General features: G+C 43.3%; 1 protein-coding gene across 2 annotated transcripts in view; it reads left to right on the forward strand.

The window, feature by feature from the left end:
• The window catches only part of SPNS2 (sphingolipid transporter 2), a 208396-nt gene that overhangs the window by 102373 nt on the left and 78924 nt on the right, over positions 1-27099 (forward strand). For both annotated transcript variants that reach the window (XR_004537091.1, XM_033921929.1), the window contains exons 4-5: positions 17232-17383; positions 23429-23495. Coding sequence is in view for 1 of the 2 variants with exons in the window: in XM_033921929.1 (XP_033777820.1) it covers positions 17232-17383; positions 23429-23495 (219 nt within the window). In the remaining variant the exon portion in view is untranslated. The remainder of the gene's footprint in view (positions 1-17231; positions 17384-23428; positions 23496-27099) is intronic.

The raw sequence follows: 27099 nt of genomic DNA on the forward strand, positions 1-27099 counted from the left end.
GATCAACCATGAGGTTAGTGAATTGAGTCGAACGAAAATCGGGTCGCAAAGTGGTCGGGACACGATCTGTGTCCTTAGTCTAGCCCTTAGTCTTGTTAACCATCCCTTTTTTAATAATTCCTAGCATCTTGTTTGCTATTCTGGTCGCCATCGAATAGGGGACAGATTTCAGCATATTATCCACAATGACACCCAAATCTTTTAAGAACATAAGAAGTTGCCTCCACTGGGTCAGACCAGAGGTCCATCTCGCCCAGCGGTCCGCTCCCGCGGTGGCCCATCAGGTCCGCGACCTGTGAAGTGGTTTCTGACCACTTCTATAACCTACCTCAAGTTCTATCTGTACCCCTCTATCCCCTTATCCTCCAGGAACCTATCCAAACCTTCCTTGAACCCCTGTACCGAGTTCTGGCCTATCACTTCCTCCAGAAGTGTGTTCCATGTGTCCACCACCCTCTGGGTAAAAAAGAACTTCCTAGCATTTGTTCTAAAGCTCTCCCCTTTCAATTTCTCTGAGTGCCCCCTAGTGCTTGTGGCTCCCCACAGTTTGAAGAATCTGTCCTTATTTACTTTCTCTATGCCCTTAAGGATTTTGAAGGTTTCTATCATGTCCCCTCTAAGTCTCCTCTTCTCCAGGGAGAACAGCCCCAGCATTTTTAACCTGTCAGCGTATGAAAAATTTTCCATACCTTTTATCAGTTTAGTCGCCCTCCTCTGCACTCCCTCGAGTACCGCCATGTCCTTCTTGAGGTATGGCGACCAGTATTGAACACAGTACTCCAGGTGCGGGCGCACCATTGCGCGATATAGCGGCATGATGACTTCCTTCGTCCTGGTTGTGATACCCTTTTTGATGATGCCCAGCATTCTGTTTGCTTTCTTTGAGGCTGTCGCACACTGCGCCGATGGTTTCAGTGATGTGTCGACCATCACCCCCAGGTCCCTTTCAAGGTTACTCACCCCTAGCAGTGTTCCCCCCATTTTGTAGCTGAACATCGGGTTCTTTTTCCATACATGCATGACCTTGCTTTTCTCTACGTTAAAATTCATTTGACACTTTTTTGCCCAGTCTTCCAGTCTCGTTAGGTCCCTTTGCAGGTCTTCACAGTCTTCCGTGTTTCTAACCCTGCTGTAGAGTTTGGTGTCATCAGCAAATTTGATAACCTCACATTTTGACCCCGTCTCCAGATCATTAATAAATATATTGAACAGTAGAGGTCCCAGCACCGACCCCTGTGGAACTCCGCTCGTGACCCATTGCCAGTCTGAGTATTGGCCCTTTATTCCAACCCTCTGTTTCCTGCCTGCCAACCAGTGTTTGATCCATCGATAGATATCCCCTTGTACCCCGTGGTTCCACAGCTTTTTAAGTAGCCGCTCGTGGGGTACCTTGTCGAAGGCTTTTTGGAAGTCAAGGTAAATAATGTCTATGGATTCCCCCTTATCCATCTGGCTGTTTATTCCCTCAAAGAAGTACAGCAAGTTCGTGAGGCACGACCTTCCCTTGCAGAAGCCATGCTGGCTCGCCTTCAGTTGTCCATTGTTTTCTATGTGTTCGCAGATTGTGACCTTTATCATTGCTTCCATCATCTTTCCCAGAACCGAGGTCAAGCTCACAGGCCTGTAGTTTCCCGGGTCACTCCTTGATCCCTTCTTAAAGATGGGCGTGACATTTGCTATTTTCCAGGCCTCTGGGATCTCCCCAGTTTGTAGGGAGAGGTTACATATTTGGTGAAGTGTCTCTGCTATTTCATTTCTCAGTTCTTTTAGCACCCTTGGGTGGATGCCGTCCGGGCCCGGTGATTTGTCACTCTTCAGTCTGTCTATCTGTCTGAGGACATCCTCTTTGCTTACCTCTAGTTGTACCAGCCTTTCGTTGTACCAGTTTTCTTAGGCGCTAACCCCCAAGGTGGACTCTAGCATCTGGTAACTATGATTTGGGGCTTTCTTCCCAATGTGCATCACTTTGCATTTGTCCACATTAAATTTCATCTGCCATTTGGATGCCCAGTCTTCCAATTTCCTAAGGTCTGCCTGCAATTTTTCACAATCTGTATGCGTTTTAACAAGTTTGAAAAGTTTAGTATCATCTACAAATTTAATCACCTCACTTGTTGTTCCAATTTCCAGATCATTTATAAATAAGTTAAATCGCACCAGTCCCAGTACAGATTCCTGCGGCATTCCACTGTTTACTTTCCTCCATTGAGTTAAATGGCCATTTCCTATCCGAAAACCAATTTCTAATCCACAACTCAACTTTGCCTCCTATCCCATGACTTTTTAAATTTCACAGGAGCTTCTCAAAAGAACTTTGTCAAAAACTTTCTGAAAATCTAGATACACTATATAAAGAAGAGGATATCTTCTTTTTCAAGGGTCCCGCGGCAACAAGGGGACATCAGTGGAAAATTAGGGGCGGGAAACTGCACGGTGACACTAGGAAGTTCTTCTTCACCGAAAGGGTGGTTGATCGCTGGAATAGTCTTCCACTTCAGGTTATTGAGGCCAGAAGCGTGCCAGATTTTAAGGCCAAATGGGACAAACATGTGGGATCTATCCGCAAAGATAGATAGGGAGGGTCAATGGAGTGGGCAGACTTGATGGGCCGTGGCCCTTATCTGCCGTCTATTTCTATGTTTCTATGTTTCTATATCAACCGGCTCACTTTTATCAACGTTTATTCACACCTTCAAAGAAGTCCAGCAAATTGGTGAAGTAAGATCTCCCTTGGCTGAACCCATACTGACTCTGTCCCACTAAATCATGTTTGTCTACAATTTTATTTTGAATCTTTACTTTTTAAGTCCGCTATTAAATATAAAATGAAAGGATACTGAGAAAAACAATTAATATATAATGTTTATAGTAGGATATCTAATTGGGACCAGATTTCCAGAACAGATTAAAGCAGTCCTGGTGTTATCCCATTGCAGGCAGGGACTTGTAGTTTTGCCTTCCCTATGAAAAGCAAGATTGCAAGTTTATACATGCAGTGGAGTAATACCAGGACTGGATTAGCCTGTGTTGAAAACTTGGAGCGCATTGGCAACCCTAGCTTCTGGGCCGATTCATGTGAAGTAAGTTCATAAAGGTAACTTCCCAGTTCCTGTAGTCTTTGGAAGTATGGGAGGTTCCCGTTCCAGGCACAGACATTTCTGCTGATGAGTCCAATGTAAACATTAGAGAGCAAAACACAACCTCCAAGCCCAGTGAAAGAATAAGATATAATAGGTATCCTCAAGAGAATCTTGTCTGAACAAATCTATTTCATGACCCTGGAGCTGTTAGGCAAACACCAACTTCTAATTGAACATCTTCAGGTTTCTTTGTGCAATCCTCGGATCTGACACACCAAACTGGCTTTGCATCATCTTGGGAGTCAATTTTTGAATTAGGTCATAGCAGTGTCAAACATGACATTTCTAGAGTGTAAATGGGAAATGTACAGTCTAAGAAAAGGGAAATACTAGTATCGGTTGGCAATAAAATATGTGTGCAGCATAAGTGTCTCAGTGGCACTGAGTGGGAAGCAAGGGTTTTATTAGCAGATGTTGCCCTCATGGAGGGAATAAAGGGAAAAATTGCACTTTATTTAGCTTATGTAATATTTGAAAATGGATTTCGTGTTCACAGTCACTTTCAACTGTTCTATCCTTTCTTCTGATTTGCAACACAATGGGCAATCTCGTATATTATATGGTATTTTAATTATATCTGTATTAATATTTTTGTAAGCCCCTTTAGTTTTGCCCATGAGGTTTTGCAAGGACAAACTGAACGAGAAGTCAGAGGTTGATACAGTAAGCGTGCCTAACACAAGCCAAATGCAAAAATTTAGCTCTTCAATACAGTAGCCAAATATTATGCAAATAAGCCTAGTACATAAAAATATGGGCTAAAAAGGCAGGGCACGAAAGATGCATGTGAACATTGGACTGCACTACTGTCCCCCCCCCTACCCCTGAAACTCACTACACTCATAATCCAGGAGTCCCAAGTGGGTCCCTACTCCCATACTCTAAAACATTCCTGGTGCTCAAGTGGGCCTACCTGGAACCCCCCCTAACTCCAACTCCTAAAACATCCTTGGTGGTGCATTTAGGCCACAGTCAATCAAGAAAAGTAGAGATAAAAGAGAAGCTACAACTGAGACTTTATTGCACTAAAACAAGCATCAGACTCAACACAGCCTGTGTTTCGGCACCTTAGTGCCTTCCTCAGGAGTCAAAAGGCTGTGTTGAGTCTAATGTTTATTTTAGTGCAATAAAGTCCTAGTTGGAGCATCTCTTTCATCTCTATTTTTGTTGATTGTGATATTTCGTAGAGGTGTTTCTCCGGGTTTTTTGGGGGTGCATATAGGTCACCTGTACCTCCTAACCTCCAACACCACAAATTAACATGGTGGTTCAGAGGGAATGTTCCTGGGCCCCCTGACTCTCACCTTTTTTCCCAAGGAGCTTTAAGTTGATCCTGCCTTTGCGACACCATCTTGAAAAATGGTGCTATCTGACCCCACACAGAGTTAGTCTACCATATTGATTCAACTTGGCTCTGGGATAGGCGATAACAGGATGTTTGTGGCACCTGCTATTGTTCCGGAAAAACATATAGTGTAAATTGCTTCAGGCGCAAAGGGTGAAACTGAATCAAAAGTGGAAATAAACCCAGCCCCGGTTTTAAAGAAGTAGGTTATGCTAAGTCGCCTGAGGCAGCCACCATAAAAGAATAATAGAGGCAGGTGACTAGGGAGCCTTTCACCACCAGTCTGATGAATTCTTGTCAGTGAATTTGTCAATGAAATGCTGTTCCAATCACGAAGCAAGCAGTTTAATCTAGGAATGGGGCAATGAGCAACAAAACCAGGTCACTTGTAGACATTTTGCAGAAGCTTATTGAAATCTCCACTGGAATGCCTTGAACTTCCACTGAAGAAAGTAGTTAAACTGTCCACAAGGACTATTTAAACCTGCTAAATTAATCATATGGTAAATGACTGAAGAGAAAGATCAGCGTGACTCACTGAGTCTGCCCAGGAAGGTAGTCGGACTTGTTTGTACCTACTATACAATACAGGTTACTTCCCCGTGCTTGTGTTATTAGGGTGGACCTGATGTGCAGTTATCGGAGCGCTTATTGGGCAGTACATTCTACATATCTGCTTCATGTTGATTTCTCAACAACCACATTTGCTTCTTCTGATCCTATAACAAACATTAGGACCCCTGAGGAAAACGTGTACGTGGAAACACAGACCCGTGTTAGGTCCAGTTAACCTCACGCATATGTGGATTGTTTATGTATTTCTGTCAGAGAAAAGCCTGCATCAAGAACATCCATTCCACAGTTTCTTTTGTTTTGGTTTCTCCAATTACTGCAGAACTGCTGGGTTTTCTTCTTATGTTGCTTAATAATGCAAACGTCAACACAAAGCTAAAATGCTCTATGCTTTGTTTACATCGTCCTACCTTTTAGGGATCCACTATTTATATCTCACTGCTTTTTGAATTTTAGCATAATCTTGTCTTCCACCACCTCTTTTGGGAGAGCATTTCAGGCATTCTCCACCTTATCTGTGAAAAATATTTCCTGATGTTGCTTTTGACGCTTCTTCCCTGTAGCTTCATATCATGTCTTTTAGCTCTATTCTATGAGCATCGGAGCATTTACCATGCTGGCTTATGCCAAAAACCTCTAGCACAGCTTGATAAAAGGAGCCCTTAATCACAGTTAAATCACCAACTAAAATTTTTAATCACAGTTAATTGTATTTTTAGTCACACTCCCCCCCCCCAAGAGCATCCCTCCTTCAAAGGACCTGCCCATGGAAGAACCCCCTGCCCTGAAGACCCTCTAGAACAGTCAAGTCTTGTGAGGCCACAATTTTAATGTGGTTTCCTTTTGAAGATGGAAAAGAATACACGGAATAAAGCCAAAAGACTCCCATAATCCATTGTCTGAAGTCCTGGACATAACATGATCATATCAGCAACATTGTGAAAATCACCTTTTATAGATTACGTAAAATTCGTTCTATCTCGAAATTTCTCTGTGCTAAATCACTCACTATTTTGATTCACTCCTTGGTGATTTCTAAACTTGATTACTGCAATTCTTTATTCAAAGGAATTGCACAATATGAAATAAAACGATTACAAATTATCCAGAATACAGCTATAAAATTAATAAATAACTCTAAAAAATTTGATCATGTAACACCACTTCTCAAAGAGGCTCATTGGCTTCCTGTTAACTACAGAATCACTTATAAGCTATGTTTAATTATCTTTAAAACTTTAATTAATAAGACCCCTGCTTTTTTATATAGATTGCTGATTCCATACTCTGCAAAGAGAATTTTACGTTCTAGTGAACAAAATCTGCTATCGATCCCATCTTTAAAAATTATTAATACAAGAAGACAACTTATTTTTTCTTGTACGGCACCTCAAACATGGAACGCCCTCCCTATTTCTTTACGGGAGGAGAAAGACCTTGGAAAATTTAAAATTGAGTTAAAAACTTTTCTTTTTAAAGATGCCTTTTCTACATAATTTTATATTTCATGAGTTAATCATTTGGTTGAACATGTTTTAATTACTGTATATCCTTTTTGTATATGCCCTTAATGTTTCTTCTTTATTTTAAAATTATATTTCATCCCTCCCTTCCTAGTGTTTTATATTGTTTAAATTTAGAATATTTTAGCCATTATTTAAATTGTATGTATTATGTATTGCATTATTATTGTTCTTTGATTTTACATTGTAAATTTTAAATGTAAATCGCTTAGAATATCCGATTAAGCGATTTATCAAGTCCCATAATAAACTTGAAACTTGAAACTTGAACAAGTACTTCTTAAAACTTGTATTTGCTGTTATGCAGATGTAATGGCTGATGTGGACTTTTTCCCCATATACGTGTATAACCTTTGCATAAGAAGGAATATGCATTGAGGAAGCAATTATTTGAACGGCACCAACAAAAAAAATGAATTAAACGCTATTCTATAAATTTCGTTCAAAGGTAAATACAAAAAAACACCACTTTGGAGGGCTAAGAGTCTCTATCCGATGAAAGAAAAAGCCTCAGGTCTCTTGGTTGAGCTGTTTACTTATGCTCTACCACCTCTGCCCACTTCATCGGCAAAAAAAAACTTTCGGCAGTAGTGACTTGTTGCCACAAAAGTTGTATTAAAACAGTAGTTTTTTCTAACAGTTTCAGTGAAGTTGTTAAGAATCTAAATCTCAACAAGTCACTACTGCCGAAAGTTTTTTTCTTTGCCGAAGAAGTGGGCAGAGGTGCTAGAGCATAAGTAAACAGCTCAACCAAGAGACCTGAAGCTTTTTCTTCCGTCAGATAGAGACTCTTAGCCCTCCAAAGTGGTGGTTTTTTTGTATTTAAATGATTTTGTATCCCCCACTTCACCATAAGTTAGAGAGAGTAGCTCAAAGTTAGTTGCCATTTAGAGGACAGGGCTTAGTGCTGGGAGCCACTTCAAATTTTAGGTACAAGGATTTATACCAACTAAACCCTAGTGTAAATCCTTGTGCCTACATTAGTAGTGGATCCCTCTTATTCTATAACTGCACATAGTTTGCAGTAACGCCCTTGAATGGCCCATGATCTTCCCCTGGCCACACCCCCTTTTTGGAACCTTGCGTAAAATTTACACGTGGATCCTGGTGCCTAAAATTGCATATGTAAATCTTAACTAATGCTAATTAGCGCCAATAACTGAATGTTAGCACCCAACTATGTGGCACTAATAGGCTTGTTGTTCAATTAACTTGTGCATGGAAATCGGGCACAAATTTCTGTGTGCAATTTTTAGCACCCTTTGTAGAATTAGGGCAATAGGGGGCAATCCTATAATTGGGGGCTTGGCATCTTAGCACTCAGATTCCATGATAAAATGCTAGGGTATGTCAACATTTATGCACATACACTTAGGGGTAAAATGCATGCAGTTAAATGCAACACTTTAGCACATAACTTACAGTTGCATGCAATATTTGCAAAGAGGGGGTGCTCTTGGAGGACATTGCTTCCATAATGACAAAATGGCCAAGAAAATCCAAATAAAATGAAAATGATCATAAATTACATAGGAAACAAAACAAAAATTCCAGTTGCCTATCCCTTCTATCTGGGCAACCAGACTGTTATCCAGGGGTTAGGTGTCATTGACTCGTGCTCGAGACCTAGCAATTTGATGAACATCAAGTTTTTCTTGGCAGAATACAGAAGTAGATTGCCTAGCCTTTCTTCTGAGCAGTATAAATTTGATGTTGTCGCATCAAACGCAAGCCTTCACTTCCAACACTGCCCATCTGCTGCTGTCTACTGAAACCTGTCCACCGATGGCATAGCTCCAGTCATGGTACATGGATTTTTCGTGCCACTGGGATAGTGCGGTACCAGCACTGACTATCGGTGGTACCTGTATAAATTCCAGCCCCAGACTCCCCTACTGGGAAAATACCATGGTAGTCAGACAGTAATTTTCAAAAGCAATATCACTGCCTGGTCCCAGTGTGTGCTAGTTAGCCTGGTGGCAGGTGCTGCTATCTAGATAAATAACTTTAAATATTGACCTCAGTGGGAATTTTCCCACATCCTGACCTGGACACCCAGGTCAGTGGCAACCCCGCTCCTTCCCTGTCTCTTATGCCACAGCCGCACCCTCTCTTCCCCCCGTACATCTTTAGATCTTCACTAGCATGAGCAGTTTCTCCAGCCTGCTGCTTACACCAGCATTGGCTTTCCCTCTGACATCACTTCCTGGCCCCACAACCCTGAAATGATTTCAGAGAAGAGCAAGGCCAGCGCAAGCAGCAGGCCAGAGAAGTTGCTCATGCTGGCAAAGATTTAAAGAGGGGCGGGGCTGGGAAGGGAGGGCACGAGTGTGGCATTTGGGGGCAGAGAGGTGCTGGTGCCCCCACCAAGATGGCATCCAGGGCAGTCTACCTCTCCTGGGGGGTTTCTGCTTTTGGCTTTAAGAAGTTGAGTGGGTGCTTTGTCATCCGCTCTTTGGAACTTGCTACTTCACACTGAGGACCCCGTATTAAAAATGATAAATTTACAATAAAAATATTTAGATTTTATGAGTTTCTTCTGCCTTCAACCTGTGTCCCTTTAAGCAATTGTTTTGTATCATGTGCTTTAATGGCAGAAATGAAAAGCAAGCGAAAAGAAAACAAAATGCAACAATCATGAAATAAATAGGCAAAATACAGGAACAATTATTTTCATGCACATCAACCAACGGGTAGCGACTACTGCTTATCGGTTGAACTTCATTTCTGTTAGATACCACCCTACTTTTGTTTTGAATTAAAAGGTGAATGGAAAGCCAGCATGTTTTGTTCTCGAAATGTATTTCTAAGCTCTTACACCCCCACTGTACTACTTTAAAATTGTATGCTAATTGTGGAGACCTTGATACACATAATCTGTGGCTTCATTGTGGACAGCTGCCTGAATTTCTGTGGCAAGGCTTATGGGCAGAAGTGAACATGCACAAGATCTGCCAAAGTGTGTTTGAAGGTTTTAACTATGGGGATAATAACACGTCTCTAGTATAAGCAGGCCAATTCCATTCTCCCATAGATTTAAATACCATTTAACTTAAGAACAGTCTCTTGCAGCCTCAGTGGCGAAACCGCAGGAATGTTGTTTTCAGCACTGGATAGTGGGACCATCTGCTTCTGAAAAAAAAAAGATTGCTTAATGCTCACCTGAAATCCCTCTTTCCTAGGAGTTTATTAGGAAAATTGATAACTCAGTTGGTAGCTCTGGAACCCTCGTGAGGCTGAGACCTGGAAAGGATTCTCCACTGAAGGGCACACCTCATAGCAATCATTTCAGCAGTAACAGCCGTCATTCTACCCTCACCAGGCCTGAGTCTCCCACCTGTACGCTGTGTGCCCAGGCCCAGTTGCCTCTAATGAAATTGAAAGGGGGAAGGTTTAGAGCAAACGCCAGGAAGTTCTTTTTCACCCAGAGGGTGGTGGATACATGGAACGCGCTACCGGAGGATGTGATAAGCAGGAGCACGCTACAGGGATTCAAAGAAGGTTTGGATAGGTACCTGGAAGACAAAGGGATTGAGGGGTACAGATAGGAGTAGAGGTAGGTTATAGGGATAGGATTAGAGGCAGTTACAAAATTAGTCAGGGACACTGTTCAGGCAATTAGGCCTGATGGGCCTCCGCGGGAGCGGACCGCTGGCCAAGATGGACCTCTGGTCTGCCTCGGTGGAGGCAACTTCTTATGTTCGTATGTATGGTGAGGCAGAAGCAAGAAGGACCTTCCTAGTTGGAGCAGTTAAGTAGGGTGCACGTTTCAAATCTTCCAACCTTAACATCACTTCAGGAATGAAGGAAACCTCAACAGGAAGTGGGGAATCTTAGCAATGTTGTCTGCATTTTAATTGCAAACTGAGCTACTTTAAAAACATTACGGAGCTGCAGCCGTGAAGAGGATGTCCTGTAGCGTTACCAGCTCAGATGTTGCTGGCAGCTAGTGAGAGGAATAATCTTAAACCAGACGTCCGCAGTGCACAAAACGGTCATTAAGCCCTGTACTACTGTACAAGGGCTCAGAGTCAAAACAACAGACTTAACCCCAGATTCTGTTGGCCTGAAGGAATTTGGAACAGCATTTCATGAAATAATTTTAAAAAATGCACTAGTAGGGGTATTCTAAGCGAATGTTAAATGAGCAAACTTAAGTAATCAGCTGTTTCTGATAAATACTGGCATGAGCTGATTTATTATAATGATTTGTTCTCGAAGTGGATAGAAATCTCATGAAATGTAACTAAGCTTACAAGGTATGAAAATATAGATAATGCACAAAATTAATTCAAAATAAAAATTTTGGCATTAAACAGCAGAAACACTATAACATAACAAGGAGCCAAGGATTTAGGCTAACCAGGCATCCACACAAAGCATCATTAGCTAAAATGATCAAAGGATTAAAATTGCAAGTGAATTTCCGCAATAATTAGAATCAGACTAACATTAAAACTGGCCCTTACAGAAAAAGGAGCTCTAGCTAGAAGTACCTGAGGCAGACAAGTATATTTCCACTATGATCTCCTGCAATCCCTCCACTCTAATCTCTCCATCCTCTCGTTTCTCCTTCTACCCCTCTATTCACATCCCCTTACCTTTTTTCTCCACCACGCCACTCTAATCCCCCCTTTTTTCTCCCCACTCTAATCCCTTCTCCCTCTAGTCCTTCCTCTCTTACTTCCTCTTCTTTTGCCCTCTGCCCCTTCCACTCTAATCCCTTTGTTCTCATCTGAAAGAACCTTACCAGTACCAATGGCCAAAGGTTGGTTCAGCAGCCATCCATGCCAAGAACTGTATTCCTCCTCCTCCAGGGCTGGATCCTCAATGAAACCTGTTCTGAAATAATCCTACCAGTATCAGCTGCTGAAGGCAGGGAGTCAAAGAAGCTCGAAGTATGTGAGAACTTGATAAATCTGGGAGATGTAGTCCTTGAGAGACCTACACTGACAGAGAGCGAGCTCATACTGGAGACCGATATTGACAAGCTGGAAAATGAAGTAGAACATCTGGAACCCAACAGAGATCAAGAGGCACCAGGATAGAATATTCTGTAAGGATGTGCATAAAGTGGCAATGGTGTGATAATGCAAGGGGGCATTGGGAGGGATTATCACTTAAGCATGAAACTGTGGGTGTGCAAATGTTAGGTGCGCAATGCCGGGTTATACCAGTATTCTATAATGGCATCTGGCAGGATCGGAAGCAAAACCCAGATGTCTCAATCTGTCCTCCTTACTTCCATTTTTTTTTTCAGTGGAAGTAAAACCCGGATGTCTCAATCCATCCTCCTTTTTTTGGAGTCATATGGTAACCCTACAGTTATAGAATTGCCCCTTAAGATTTATTTTATCCTTTTCATTTAAGCATTCGTCGCTATAATATATTATAGCTGCAAGGAGTGTAATTTACAAGTACGTATAACATACTGCCACATTAGCGGTAAATGCCTTTTCTCCCATCCACCAAACCCCACTTTTACAGACATTTTTGGCCTAGTAGTGTTTTAGAATTGAAAATTAGGAATATAATCGGAAAGACTGATATCCTCGCCTAGCCTTGGTTATTCCTTTTTAACATCCATTCCAAAGCATGCTGGGGTTTTGTCTCAGTCATAAACGCTAGAATGCAGGTTCCAGAATGGTACAGGAGTAGAAGTTAGAACAGCAGGGTCAGAAAAAGGATCATGTAGGCCCTCTAACAGTATAAAAGCTGGCAGCTGATCAGATGAGCAATTAGAATCAATAAAAACTGTGCCAGGTGCCTGCAAATTTACTTCATATTTTAAGATGCTACAAGGACGCCAATGACATTTGTATGCTGCTGACAAGTACTGGTACTGCAATAAACCTTTGGTTAGAAATAGCTCTAAGAGCTGTCTGAATTGTCTGCTGAGCTGCCTTTGCATCTTATTTATCTAGCAAAACTGGTATGACTCATATGACCCAGTTCACTACCGGTTAAGGTACTATCTCCATGAAACTAACACCCTTTATTGCAGGGGTGTCCAATGTCAGTCCTCGAGGGCCGCAATCCAGTCGGGTTTTCAGGATTTCCCCAATGAATATGCATGAGATCTATTAGCATACCATGAAAGCAGTGCATGCAAATAGACCTCATGTATATTCATTGGGGAAATCCTGAAAATCCGACTGGACTGCGGCCCTCGAGGACCGACATTGGACACCCCTGCCTTATTGTCACTGTATGCAGTGAATAAACTCTCGTTGAGCCGAGGCTCAGTGAAATCTTCGCCTCGGTGTCTTATCAAAGAAGCATAACGGAGCCAGGGTTAATTTTATGAAAATGGCACCTTTGAAAAAATATTTGCCCTATACGCTGAAGAGTGAAGTCATTCAGTGAATTATGCAAAGAAGTCATTTCTAATTGTCACTGCAGAATAAGTTCATCAAGAGTAGGACTATGGGCTCCTTTTCCGAAGGCACGTTAGGGCCTTAACCCGCGGGATAGCGTGCGCTAAAAATGCCCCCCGCGCGCTAGCCGCTGCCACCTCCTCTTGAGCAGGCGGTAGTTTATCGGCTAGCGCGCGCTTTAGCGGGTGCTAATCCGGTGCGCGCGCTAAAAACGCTAGCGCACCTTCGTAAAATGAACCCGATGTCTTGGGTTTCTCGAAATCTCTAGGGTTCATTCATACGGTACCACAGCTTGGAATTATAATTTACTAGTTGGCTGTGGCTATAGTTTACAGACCTCTAGTTCACAGGAGGACGTCATACCTGTCATGATAATAACAGAGTGTGAGATTTTAGGTGTAGAGATCAGGGGTTCTCAACTAGAGAATGACACGGGGACACATATTTTTTTCCCATCCCCGCAGAAACTCAATTTCCCCGTCCTGTCCCCGTGAGTTTTGGCGCTGTCGCTGTCCCTGCCCCATTCCTGAAAGCTCTGCCTTAACCGCACAAACCTCGGAACCTTAGGATTATAAAGGGTTTGAGGCTTGTGCAGCTGAGGACGGAGCTTAGGCATTGGTGGAATGAGGCATTATGACATCACAATCCGAGCTCTAGACTGTTGCTACTTAGGATTTTAAAGGGTTTGAGGCTTGTGCAGATGAGGACAAAGCTTAGGCATTGGTGGAATGAGGCATTATGACATCACAATCTGAGCTCTAGACTGTTGCTACTTAGGATTTTAAAGGGTTTGAAGCTTGTGCAGATGAGGACAAAGCTTAGGCATTGGTGGAATGAGGCATTATGACATCACAATCTGAGCTCTAGAATGTTGCTACTTAGGATTTTAAAGGGTTTGAGGCTTGTGCAGATGAGGACAGAGCTTAGGCATTGGTGGAATGAGGCATTATGACATCACAATCTGAGCTCTAGAATGTTGCTACTTAGGATTTTAAAGGGTTTGAGGCTTGTGCAGATGAGGACAGAGCTTAGGCATTGGTGGATTGAGGCATTATGACATCACAATCTGAGCTCTAGAATGTTGCTACTTAGGATTTTAAAGCGTTTGAGGCTTGTGCAGATGAGGACAGAGCTTGCAGGAATGGGGCAGGGGCAGGAAAAGAACTCGTGGGCACAGGATGGGAAAATGAGTTCCCACGGGATTGGGGAAAAATTTGTCCCCGTGTCATTCTCTATTCTTTTATTTACTTTCAGGAGTCCAAAATAATAAATTCCAGTGTTTAAATTATCACAAAATATGAAATTCACTGGTTTTAAATTCAGTTGTTCAAAAAATTCATTTAAATTATTTTTATATAAATTTATTTTCTAATGTGTATATAAGTGCTCAGGATAATTATCCTGTCTACACGGAAGGGCGAGGTCCCTGCCAAAGAGCGATTCCCTAAAGCTCTCCTGACACTCCTCCTGAAGAAGCCCCTGTTGGCGAAACTCAGGACTGAGTTGAGGAGACGCAAGAGCGAATATATTTTCACAATATTTATACAAGGTGGTGTAATCCTGTGGAGCCATATAATGAATTAATCACGAGTAATGAGCATGCACTGGTGGTCCAAAAGGGACTTATAAGTGTAATGATGGTCCCTATTTGATCTTGCTGTGGCTTCAGTGCAGGAGACTGGACACTGAGCATTAGAAAAAAAATGTATATAAAAATAATTTAAATGAATTTTATGAACAATTGAATTTAAAACCAATGGATTTCATATTTTGTGATTTTCTATTCTCAACACAGTGGAATACACTCAACCAGTCAGATTTTCAGGATATCCACAATGAATATACATGAGATAAATCTGCATGCACTACCTCCGTTATGCAATTTGCGAATCTATCTCATGCATATTCATTGTGGGTATCTGGAAAACCTGACTGGCTAAGTGTGTCCTGAGGATTGGGTTGAGATTCACTGGTATTCAGTGGGGTAGCAAGGGTGAGCGGCGCCCAGGGTGGTGGTGCCCCTCCCCCGCCGCACGTGTGTGCCCCTTCCTCTGTACCTTTTTAACTTTGGCTCGAGCAACCACCAACTTAGACCGCATCAGCTTCGGGGCTCTTTCTGATATCACTTCCTAGGCAAGGGTCCCAGAAGTGATGTCAGAGAGATCGCCAAAGCCGATGCGGGCAGCAAGTTGGTGGCTGCTCGTGCTGAAGTTAAAAAGTTACAGGGGAAGGGAACATGGCAGGTAGCCAGTGCCCTGAGGAAGATGGTGCCTGGGGTGGTTTGCCCTCTCAACCCCCTCCCTCCCCAAACCACTGCTGGTATTGATGTACAATGGGGAATAGGGACTTGTATAGTGCCTTTGACGTTTCAAAGCAGTGGCCACTGGAGGATTAAGTGACTTGCCCAGAGTTACAAAGCGCAGCTCTAGGATTTGATCCCACAACCTCTGGGTGCAGAGTAGAGGTCTGCACGGGAACGGGAATCCCCCCCTAACCCAAGGGACTCCCACGGGGACCCCCCTCTGGCCCACGGGACTCCCACGGGTCTGGAAGGCTTTGGAAGCAGGGTTCGTCCATATAATATAATGGGCACATCAGCCTTAGTAAAAGAGGGGGTTTATGAGTTAATTACCTGAACAGAAATCAAAAAAAGGGTTCCACCAAAGATATTCCACAAGGAAAACAGCAGCGCAAAAGAAAACTGTGGAATTGATGATCCTGTCAGAAGTAATTGCTGCTTTTTATGGGGACGGGCGGGGATGGAGGTAATTCCTTGCGGGGATGGGTGGGGACGGAAAGAATCCTGATGGGGACGGGTGGGGACGGAGAGAATCCTGACGGGGACGGGTGGGGATGGGTGGGATTTCTGTCCCCGCGCAACTCTCTAGTGCAGAGGCAGCAGCTCAACCAGTGAGCCACAATAACCTTTTGCCGTCTATTACTACTACTACTACTACTATTTATCATTTCTAAACCGCTGAAAGGCATATGCAGTGCTGTACATGTGCATTTAACATGTAATAGATGGTCCCTGCTCAGAAGAGCTTACAATCTAATTTGGACAGACAAACAGGACATATAGAGGGGTTGGGGAGTTTCTCTCAGAGAGAATGGTAAGATAGGCATAGCTATCTTATGGTGAGTGGGAGTTAGGAGCTAAAAGCAGCCTCGAAAAAGTCAGCTCTCAGCTTGGATTTGAATACTGCTAGAGATGGAGCTTGATGTCATGACTCAGGCAGTCTGTTCCAGGCATACAGTGCAGCAAGATAGAAGGGACGGAGTCTGGATATGGCAGCGGGGGAGAAGGTTACAGGTAGGAGGACTTACCCGATGAACAGAGTTCGCAGGAGGGAGCATAGGAGGAGATAATCTATCATTTATTTTTGTCAGTTGTCTTAATGACTGACGTGCGAGCTGAATAAATAAATGCAGATACATATAAGACAGACAGTCCTTGCTCCACAGAGCTTACAGTTTAGTCAAGAGAAATATACATGGACAGACAAGAAGTTCTAGAAAAATTAATTGTAAAGGACTCAAAAAAGGTGAGGTTTTTGTAGTCTGGATTGGAATATGATCAGAGATGGAACATGATGCACCAGCTCAAGAAGTCTGTCCCAGGCAGGGCTGGTTCAATCTTTAGACAAGACTAGGAAATTACACAGGGCAGCAGCTTCTTTGAGGAAGCAAAGAGCAGCTACAGTCTAAGCAAAACAATAGATCCTGAACATAAGAATTGTCCCTGCTGGGTCAGACCAGGGGGTCCATCGTGCCTAGCAGTCCGCTCACGCAGTGGCCCTTAGGTCAAAGACCAGAGCCATCAGCACATGCTGTAACCTGCATTTTTATTGGATTTTTGTGTGATGGTCATGATTGCTGAGTTCAGTTATCAAAATATTGGGGGAGGGGAGGGTGGGCTGCAAGATAAAGCCAAGGATATGAAATTCAGTTGGGGAGGAGTGCGAGACTAAGCGTTACCTAGGGCAGTGTTTCTCAACTCAGTCCTGGAATACCCCCCCACAATGAATATGCATTAAAAAATTTGCATATAATGGAGGCAGTGTATGCAAATCAAGTTTATGCATATTCATTATGGATATCCTGAAAACCTGACTGGCAAGGGAGTACTCCAGGACTGAGTTGAGAAACACCGACCCTGGGCACCCACTGCCCTTGTACCAGCTCTGGGCACACAGGACAATAATTGTCCTTTACGTTCTAGGTCAGATGAATATCAGAGAATGAATTGTATATCTTTTTGTTTTTCCCGCAGTACTTCTGGCTTCTGGTCCTCTCCCGAGGTTTAGTTGGTATCGGAGAAGCTAGTTACTCCACGATCGCTCCCACCATTATTGGAGACCTTTTCACTAAAAACACAAGAACCCTTATGCTGTCTGTCTTCTACTTTGCAATTCCACTTGGAAGGTACAGTACCATATCTATATTTGGATTCAGCATGTTTCAGTGCTAATACTGACTTCAGTAATGTGGTTTTTATAATGTAGTCCTCCGGAGACTCTCTGTAACTGAATTAGAGGGTGAGTTGTTCAGGTTTGAGGGAATAGTGAAGCCAAGCAAATCCGTTCTGTCTCAAAATTAAATCTCTCAATTTTAATTACAAGGAACCCCAGAAGTCTTACAAACGCATTCTAAAGCTGTGTGAGCTTCCTTTGTTATCTAACACTAATTTAAAATGGAAAGTAAAATCCCTCTTCTGCAGAGATTTCCGAGGAACATTCTGTTGTAGAAAACATTATATAAGAAATATAGAATTCGAGCTAGAGTTTTGGGACTGCTTCTTATCTGGTCTCCTCATCTCTCCTCACATCAGACAGTAAAAGTACAAGGTCCCAGAGCCACCCAGACTATTAAAATGTTTTCTTTTACCTCTGGAATCGACCATAAAAATAGGGGGAAAAGGGGTGTTTATATCCCAATGGATTTAATCAGGTCGCATTCCCATGGGGAGGGGTCTTAGGTGTCTGAGTCAATCAGGTTATCCCAGAATACAGAGGGAGGAGCCTAAGACCCTGATTGGCTCAGTTGCATAAGGTCCCTTAGGAGGAGCATCTGGTGGCAGGAGGGAGTGGGCATCCCTCCTGCTGATTTTTTTCTCACACAAGGGTGGGGGGTTGGCATGGCAGGAGGGAGTAGGCATCCCTCCTGCTGATTTTTTCTCACACAAGGGTAGGGGGTTGGCAAGGCAGGAGGGAGTAGGCATCTCTCCTGCTGATTTTCGCTGCTGCAGGGGGCGTTCAGACCCTGGTGCTAGTTTGGTGGGGAGACATCGTGGAGGGCATGCAAAATTTCTAGTGCATCAATTTCTCTTTTAGAATCAGCCAAAAATTGGATCGGAGTGGACCCATGCATACTGATCCTATTTAGTGCATCTGGCTCCCTGTCTCCTTCTCAATGGGCTTGCGCATCAGCTGTAACCAGGCACTCCCTATCCAGCTACATTAGGGCTGTAGTGGGAAGGGAACCAAGTTTGGACAGAGCTGCTAGTACTGATATTCAGTAAGCAGATGAAGTTTAGAAAGCAAAAAGGATTTATCTGCTGAGTTAACCATAGATCAGCTGATGCCTGGTTAACTTCTGGGTGACTACATGTATTCAGATAGTGCTGGATCCTGGACATGGTCTGGTATTGAATATCTAAAGTTAATTCTGCCCATGGCAGTCAGTAGCTTAAAACCCACTGACCGCAATGGGCTGATTATTACCCCCAGGGTGTTTAGAGCAGCATAGACTTTAAAATTTTAGCCCGATTTGTTCACGTCCAGAGTAGAGAATGACACGGTGACAAAATTCATCACCGTTCCCGTCCCCGTGGATAACTGCGGGAAATAATCCCATGTCATTTTCTAGTGTCTATTTCAACCTCAGTCCTTCTATACCAGCATTCTTCAAAGCAAAGCTTGCGGGTCAGTGGTTGTGGCCATTCATATTCTGATTCTTCCCTCGCTCCTTAAAGAATGATATGAAGATTGTTTCCCGCGGTTATCCACGGGAACGGGAACAGTGATGAATTTTGTCACCGTGTCATTCTCTAGTCCAGAGTAGAGAGATGAAGAGGGTAAGGAAGAGGAATGTTGGCTCAAGAGATGAACAGTAATTTGGATAAAACACCCTGCCATCATTTTCTCTGTGGCTACTTCTCTGGGAGTCCTGCAGCCACTTGTGTAGTGACATCTGAAATTTCACTCGCACGTCTTTCATGGACAAACTTAAAGAGAAGCAGCAGTGGTTCAGTCACATATGTGAAGTACCAATCTTTTACTGTGGAGAGAAAAGCATGCAGGTTACATTAGGGTTACCAGACATCCGTGAAAACCCGGGACACGTACTCTTTTTAGAGGACTCTCCGGGCTCCCGGATGGACTTTCCACAACCCGGCATTTGTCTGGGTTTTGGAAAGCCCCGACGAGCTTTGGCCACATCTGGAGGGCCTCTGAGCATTTGCAGATGAATTCGCACACATCCGCGCGTGCTCCATGTCCGGAAGAAAAGAGTTTGCTTTGTTGGGGGGGGGGGGGAGCTTGGGGGGTCATATGTCCGTGGTTTTCTGGAGAAAAAATTGGTAACCCTTTATTTTTCTGACTGAGGTTTTGCAATCTCACTCCAATCCTTACTGGCATTTGCTTGGAATAACTTATTTTGTCTCTGATCAAAACCAACCGTAGCCAGGGCCGGATTTAGATGAAAAGAGGCCCTAGGCTATTCCATTTAAGAGGCCCTTTCACCTCCCATTTTTAAGTTTGTAAATTACATGAGAGATAATAAAATACATCATTACTGTGATATATATCAATATGTTAAATGAAACATGTTGTTATTGGTACTAACCTTTATAAAAAATGTGACACGGATCTTGAGGCCCTAGGCTGAAGCCTAGTTAGCCTATAGGAAAATCCGGCCCTGACCGTAGCATTGCACAAGCACCTCCCTTGCCTGCGTTCAGGACCAGCTTTGTGGGGAGAACTGCAATTGCTCAGGTCCCCAGCATCATAAAGGATCCTGTTGTGAAAGCGAAGGGCATCCCTTGGGCAGAGCTTTAGAACATCTGCTACTAGTTGAGCGCATTCTGTCCTCAGTTCCAGCATGTCTAATGCTGGCCTTGTTTGTGTTGGCATAACTGTAGCTTCTGTAAAATTAAATGCATTCATCCACTTTATTATTTCTTACAAAAATGTAGTCCAACAATTAAATAAATATAGATCAGCTGATAAGGTAAATGAAAACACACTGTGCAAGTATATATGCAAGAGCTTAGGGACAATGGCAAGTGCTAATAAAGAGAACATGAAGGGAGGAAGTTATCAACCTGGGCCACTATTAAGATATGTTATTTTACTGTCAACCCCAATTATTCATAACTAGGTCTCATTGCACAAAATGGGATCTGTAACTCTTAGTTTGATGCGTTTCACTCTGGTAAGCAGAGCTGGTATTGTGATGTCATAATGCCTTATTCCACCAATGTCTAAGACCCAACCTCATCAGTGATGTCACAATGACCTGATTGCCGTATACTTGTCTTATTACATATAGCAGTGATTTCAATGTCTAGAGACATTACATTTTTCTTCAATTAAGGAGAAAGTTATTAATAGGGGCTACTGTTAAGGCATGTTATTTTAATGTTAACTCCACTTATTAGTAACTAGGTCTCTTTGCATAAAATTAGACCTGTTCTAAAATAGCACATCAATGGTAAAATAACACATATTAATGGTAGCCCATGTTGTTAACTCCCCATTAAATGCAGAATATTTCTCATGTTCTATTTAAACTGATCAGACCCATAAAGAACAGCTTTATAAGATCCATCCCCCACCATTACTATGGTGCATAATCTCATATTTCTATACAATAGTTCTGTGTAACCAACTTTCCATTCTAGAGAAAAATATTAGGGCGCGTTCACCACATAATCCATCAGCTATACAATAAGGGCCTGATTCTCCAAAGTGCGTCCCAATTTTAGGCAGCTGTAGGCATCCTACAGCTGTCTAATCAGCCAATCGGGATGCACGTTTTTTAAACAAATGCTCCCCAGGCAGGCCTGAAGGCGCCTCCGGGAGCCTAGGGAGACCCGCAAGAGGCCTTAGGCGAACCTAGGCGGCCCTACGCGTCTCCCTAGTAGAGGAAGAAACGCTTAAAATGTAGGCCAGCAAAATGCTGGTCTACATTGTAAGTAGACGCGGCCCCTATACTTATTGCGGCAAGGGATCTCTCTGCCGCTATAAGTATAGCGGGCCGCGGCCTGTCTGATCGCTGGCAGGAGGGTGCCCAAACCCTCCTGCCAGAAGATGTCCCCCCCCGACACTACAGACCGCCCCCCCGACACTACCAACCGCCCCCCCCCCAACATTACCGATCTCCCTCCCACCCCGACACTACCAATCGCTGGCAGGAGAGTGCCCAATCCCTCCTGTCCAAAGACGCACCCTCCCCCCCCCCCCGACAATATCGATCGCTGGCAGGAGGGTGCCCAATCCCTCCTTCCCGAAGATGCACCCTCCCCCACCCGGCGCTAACAACCCCCAAACCTCCACCCCACCAAACTAACCTTTTCTTAAGGCCAGACGGTTTTTGCCCGTCCAGCCGGCAGGCCCGCCTCGTCGAAATGAGGCGGACCCGCCCCTTCCCGGCCCATCCCGCCGAAGCCTAAGGCCTGATTGGTTTTGTAAAAGGGGGTGGGCAAATATTTGTGAATTAATCAGTTCAATTATTATGGCTTCCCCGTGGAAAATTGAATACTAGAATATTTGGGACAGTCCATTTTGGTCTATGTGGTAGACTTTTAACATAGAGAAGTTTTCACCAGCGCACCTCACTTCAAAATCCTTTGCATCAAAAGTTATATTACTATTTTTATACCACTTATAGTCTAAGTGGTTTACATTCAGGTACTCAAGCATTTTCCCCTATCTGTCCTGGCGGGCTCACACTCTATCTAATGTACCTGGGTGGGGATTAAGTGACTTGCCCAGGGTCACAGGAAGCAGTGTGGGAGTTGAACCCACAACCTCAGGGTGCTAAGGCTGTAGCTCTAACCACTGCACCACACTCTCCCCTGTGATAACTGATCTCACACCAAATCAGACACAAATAGGTTTCCTCTTTCCAAAGCCCTTTAAATCCCTATGGGTTTCAGGGCGGTTACGGCAGTGTACCGCACTAAACAGCTTCGTAAAAGAGGCTCTTAGTTAAGTAAACTGGTAAATTTGGCTCCTATAACCATAGTAAGTACAATATCTCTATTACAACTGAGCTTTCTGTTTTCCTGCTATGCCCGCTCTTAGATTGAATTGCACTTTCTTATTAGCCAGTAAGTAATCATAATTGTGTAAAAAGCCACAGCCTTGCGTTTTCACAATACCTGACCCCCAGATTAGGAGGTTACAGACAGGGTGGGCTCACAACACACATGCAAAATAAATTCCTTCAAACAGACCACATCCTAGGGAGAAGGGAGTAAAATGAGCTTACTTCCTAGCAGGAAAACTTGGAACGTTCTTCTTATCACCAACCAGCTAAAAAGCAGCTGGACTGGAGTGATTAGTGAACCAGCTCCCAACACAGGGACGTCATCGTAAGCAAAGAGTCTGACAAGTTCCTTAGCTTTCCAAGATCTGCTCTTTGCCACAACTAAAGGATGCCAAACAATTAGCATTGGAAACTTGCTGTAGATGATTCTCACAAAGCAGAAATATATTTCCGATCTACTTTGTATGATCATGACTTTGAGATACCAGGAGTGGAGCTCTGGAACAGGCAAGTGAGGCCAGGATTTATGAAAATACATAGGAAGTTGCCCTTACCCCTTCCTTTACAAAGCCACGCTAGCATTTTTAGTGCCACCCGCCGCGGTAACAGTTCCTACGCTCATAGATTTCTATGAGCGGCCGAGCTGTTACCGCTGTGGCTGGCACTATAAATGCTAGTGCGGCTTTGTAAAGGAGGGGATTAGTAAATCTGAATCTGTTACTTTATTAAAAAATAAATGGTTTTGTGGATCAGTGAATGGTTATCAATAATATTTGTTTTCTCTGTTATCCTTGCTTTCCATGGTAGTCATATTTGCTCCCTCCATATTATTAAAACTCTTGGTAGGATGCCAAAGAAAACCAATAGAGTATCCTACAAAGAAACAGGATGTACTTAGTACTTTGAGGCCTTATTTCTAAAAGTGGATCACAATGGTTACAACACTTAGCATAGCTGGGTTTAAGAAAGGTTTGGACAAGTTCCTGGAGGAAAAGTCCATAGTCTGCTATTGAGACAGACATGGGAAAAGCCACTGCTCGTCCTGGATCAGCAGCTACTGTCTGGGTTTCTGCCAGATACTGTGACCTGGATTGGCCACTGTTGGAAACAAGAAACTAGGCTAGACGGACCATTGGTTTGACCCAGTATAGCTGTTCTTATGTTAACTCATGGTGTTCTTACATTAACTTTTTTCAGTGGTTTGGGATACATCACTGGATCAACTGTGAAACAAGTCGCTGGAGACTGGCATTGGGCCCTGCGGGTAAGAGACTCTTTCCTGTGGTTGATAGATAGGGCATAGTATACAAACATACTATGGGGAATCTTTCTAGATGGTGTATGGACACTTCATCACATGGTACTTCATCACTTCAACTCTTCATTGCTGTGATATTTCATCACTATGACACTTCATCACCTGTAATTTCATCACCCTGCGACACTTCATCACTCCAACACTTTATCACCATGATATTTCATCACTGGTAGATTTTATCACAAAACCCTTCATCACTTGGACATTTCATCACATGACAGTTCATCACTTCAACTCTTCACTGCTGTGATATTTCATCACTATGACACTTCATCACCTGTAATTTCATCACCCTGCGACACTTCATCACTCCAACACTTTATCACCATGATATTTCATCACTGGTAGATTTTATCACAAAACCCTTCATCACTTGGACATTTCATCACATGACAGTTCATCACCAAGGAAGCAATGAAGTATTACATGATGAACTATCACCCAACCATTTCCTAGTTTTTATATTCACTGCAAAAACATCCCACAGGATTTGAATATTTTCCCACCTGCTACAGGTGAAGGTTATGGCACCCTTAAATCTGACTTTTCTCATCAGAGAAATGGAGAGTACGAAGGGGGTACTGAAAAGTTCTCAGCCCAGCCAAAAAGAGAATGACATGGATATGGTTTCAATCATAGAAACATGATGCCTATCCGCAGCAACCATTATCTCTTTCTCTCTCCGAGAGATCCCACGTGCCTATCCCAGGCCCTTTTGAATTCAGACACAGTCTCTGTCTCCACCACCTCTTTTGGGAGACTGTTCCATGCATCTACCACCCTTTCCGTAAAAAAGTTACTCTGGACCCTATCATCTATTAATTTCATCCCATTCCCTCTCATTCCAGAGCTTCCTTTCAAATGAAAGAGATCCAACTCATGCACATTTACATCATGTAGATATTTAAACGTCTCTATCATATCTCCCCTCTCCCGCCTTTCCTCCAAAGTATACAGATTGAGATCTTTAAGTCTGTCCCCATACACCTTATCACGAAGACCACACACCATTTTAGTAGCCTTCCTCTGGACCAACTCCATCCTTTTTATATCTTTTTGAAGGTGCGGCCTCCAGAATTGTACACAAGATTCTAAATGAGGTCTCACCAAAGTCTTATACAGGGGCATCAATACCTCCTTTTTCCTACTAGCCAATGATCTGAAACCATGTCAAAGCAGAGAATTTTGTTTCTGCAAATTAGCACTTAACGAAATAAGATAACACACTTTTCAGCTACATTAGCAAAATGACACTCAGAATTTAGGAAGTTGGTTGGCTGGGCTGAGAACTTTTCAGCATCCCCTTATATAATACCCCAGTTAATTCTCATACATAGGTGACCATTTTCTAATTGTTTTAGACGGGTCACTTTCACTCTGTTATGTAAATGATCTACAGAAGAAAGAAACACAATAACAGATACTTATATGTAATTGTACTACAAAATCATTCTGAAAGCTCATTCCAAAGAACATTTTGGAGGTTTTAAAATATGGGATTGTGTTGCATGGCACATATGGGTGCATTTTACTGTAAATCTCTCCCATACATATTTTGGACAGCACAGGCTGCTAGAATGTGATTCAGTGGTTTACAAGCTATTTTCTCTTTGGGACCTAGTCCAAACCTGTGCTCAAAATCACAGGGTTCAAACAAAGTCAAATCACTCCAGATGACAAGTTTAACATGTGTTTCACTGCCTTATTGAATGTTGTAAAATGAATGCTCTAATTTTCAGCATAGATGCTATAATATTGCATATGATGGCCTCATTGACTTGGGTGTGAAGCCTCCCAACCTTTTCAGGAAATCTTGTAAACTGTGTTGCAGAGACATAGTACTCATCCTGGTGGAGAGGGAATCCCAGTCATTGCTCAACAGTGACATCTAGTGGCTGGAACTACAGTGGTTAGGCTAGAGAAAGTTATAAAACGGGGAAAATATCCTGAGTAGCTATAACTAAAGATTTATGGTGCCATTGCCCAACGCAAGCTGGTTCCAATCGAGCTAAGTACCTGAAGAAGCAGAGAGTCTGGTAGGCCACAAAAAATAATTAGTTTAAACAAAACCAACAACTCAAATACAGCAAAAAGATGTCACAAAAGAAGCATTGGGACTAGAAACAGTTGGATCTGGATAGACCCTGCTGTCTGCCTATATATATATATATATATATATATATATATATATATATATACATAACCACAAACCCCTCTTCTTTACCCATTCTCTTAACTCCCCAAAAACACTAAGGAGTCTTCTGGTTGATACAATCAGCCGCAGCTCAGTTTATTAACCAAACACATAACAAATCTTAACTTCATTAACATAATGAACATTGTATAAATGTCCCGAGCTACCGAGTGGCTTAGTTTTATTCCCTCAATCCCGCCACCACAGCAAGAGTCAGAGGGGTGGCATGTCCCTCATGTCCCTTTTCCGGTCACCTGACCCACGGCTCCCTGCCCAACGCTCATCGCCTGATGAGCCTCCTGACCCAGTAGCTCGGGAATCCGCCTCCCCCCAAACTACAACAGCCACACCCAACCAAGGGCGGGAGGACGGGAAAAAACCACCCTGGAGGACCTCAGGAGGAGTCGAGTCCTCCAGGGTCCCGGCTTTAAAGCCTTGCCCCCGTGCCACTCCACCAATGAATTTAAACTTATTTTCCTGACAGGCTCTCCACCCTATCCCTGTCTGTTCCTTTCTGCCCTCCCCCTAACTACACTAACCCACCTACCCAGCCGACAGGCAGCACGAGGCTCTACCAGCCCCGCGTTACCTTACGCCCGTCGACACAGGGTCTTGGACTCGCATAGAATGACATAGAGACAAATTTTTCCCTGTCCCTGCGGGAACTCATTTTCCTGTCCCATCCCAGCGAGTTCTTTTCCTGTCCCTGCCCCATTCCTGCAAGCTCCGTTCTCAACCACTTTAAAATCAGTTAAGGCAGAGCTTACAGGAATGGGGGGTGGGACAGGAACAGCGACAAAACTCACAGGGACGGAGAAATTGAGCTCCTGCGGGGGCGGGGACAAATTTGTCCCCATGCCATTCCATAATTGGGACCAAAATTAAAAAAAAGACTATCATTGTATATTCCTGCTGTCAATAGGAACCTCTATTCTTTTGTGGCTGAATACCAGTCTTGGCCCAGGCAAGCAGATTCTGCAGCAACCATGTTTGGGGCGAGACAGAACCTAAGAAACCTCTTCCACTTGATCCCAGAGTACATGAATGGTGCTTTACAGAACAAGAGTTTTCCCATTACAGTCAAACCTCGGTTTGCGAGTGTTTTTCAAGATGAGCAAAACACTCTTGCAAATCTTGCCTCGCAAACTGAGCCTCCACCCCTTGGTGTCTCTGAGAATCTCATTAGTTTCAAGTTTCAAGTTTATTAGGATTTTATATACCGCTTATCAAGGTTATCTAAGCGGTTTTTACAATCAGGTACTCAAGCATTTTCCCTCTCTGTCCCGGTGGGCTCACATTCTATCTAATGTACCTGGGGCTATGGAGGATTAAGTGACTTGCCCAGGGTCACAAGGA

This window comes from Geotrypetes seraphini, chromosome 15 (assembly GCF_902459505.1).
Source record: "Geotrypetes seraphini chromosome 15, aGeoSer1.1, whole genome shotgun sequence".
NCBI classification, from domain to species: domain Eukaryota; kingdom Metazoa; phylum Chordata; class Amphibia; order Gymnophiona; family Dermophiidae; genus Geotrypetes; species Geotrypetes seraphini.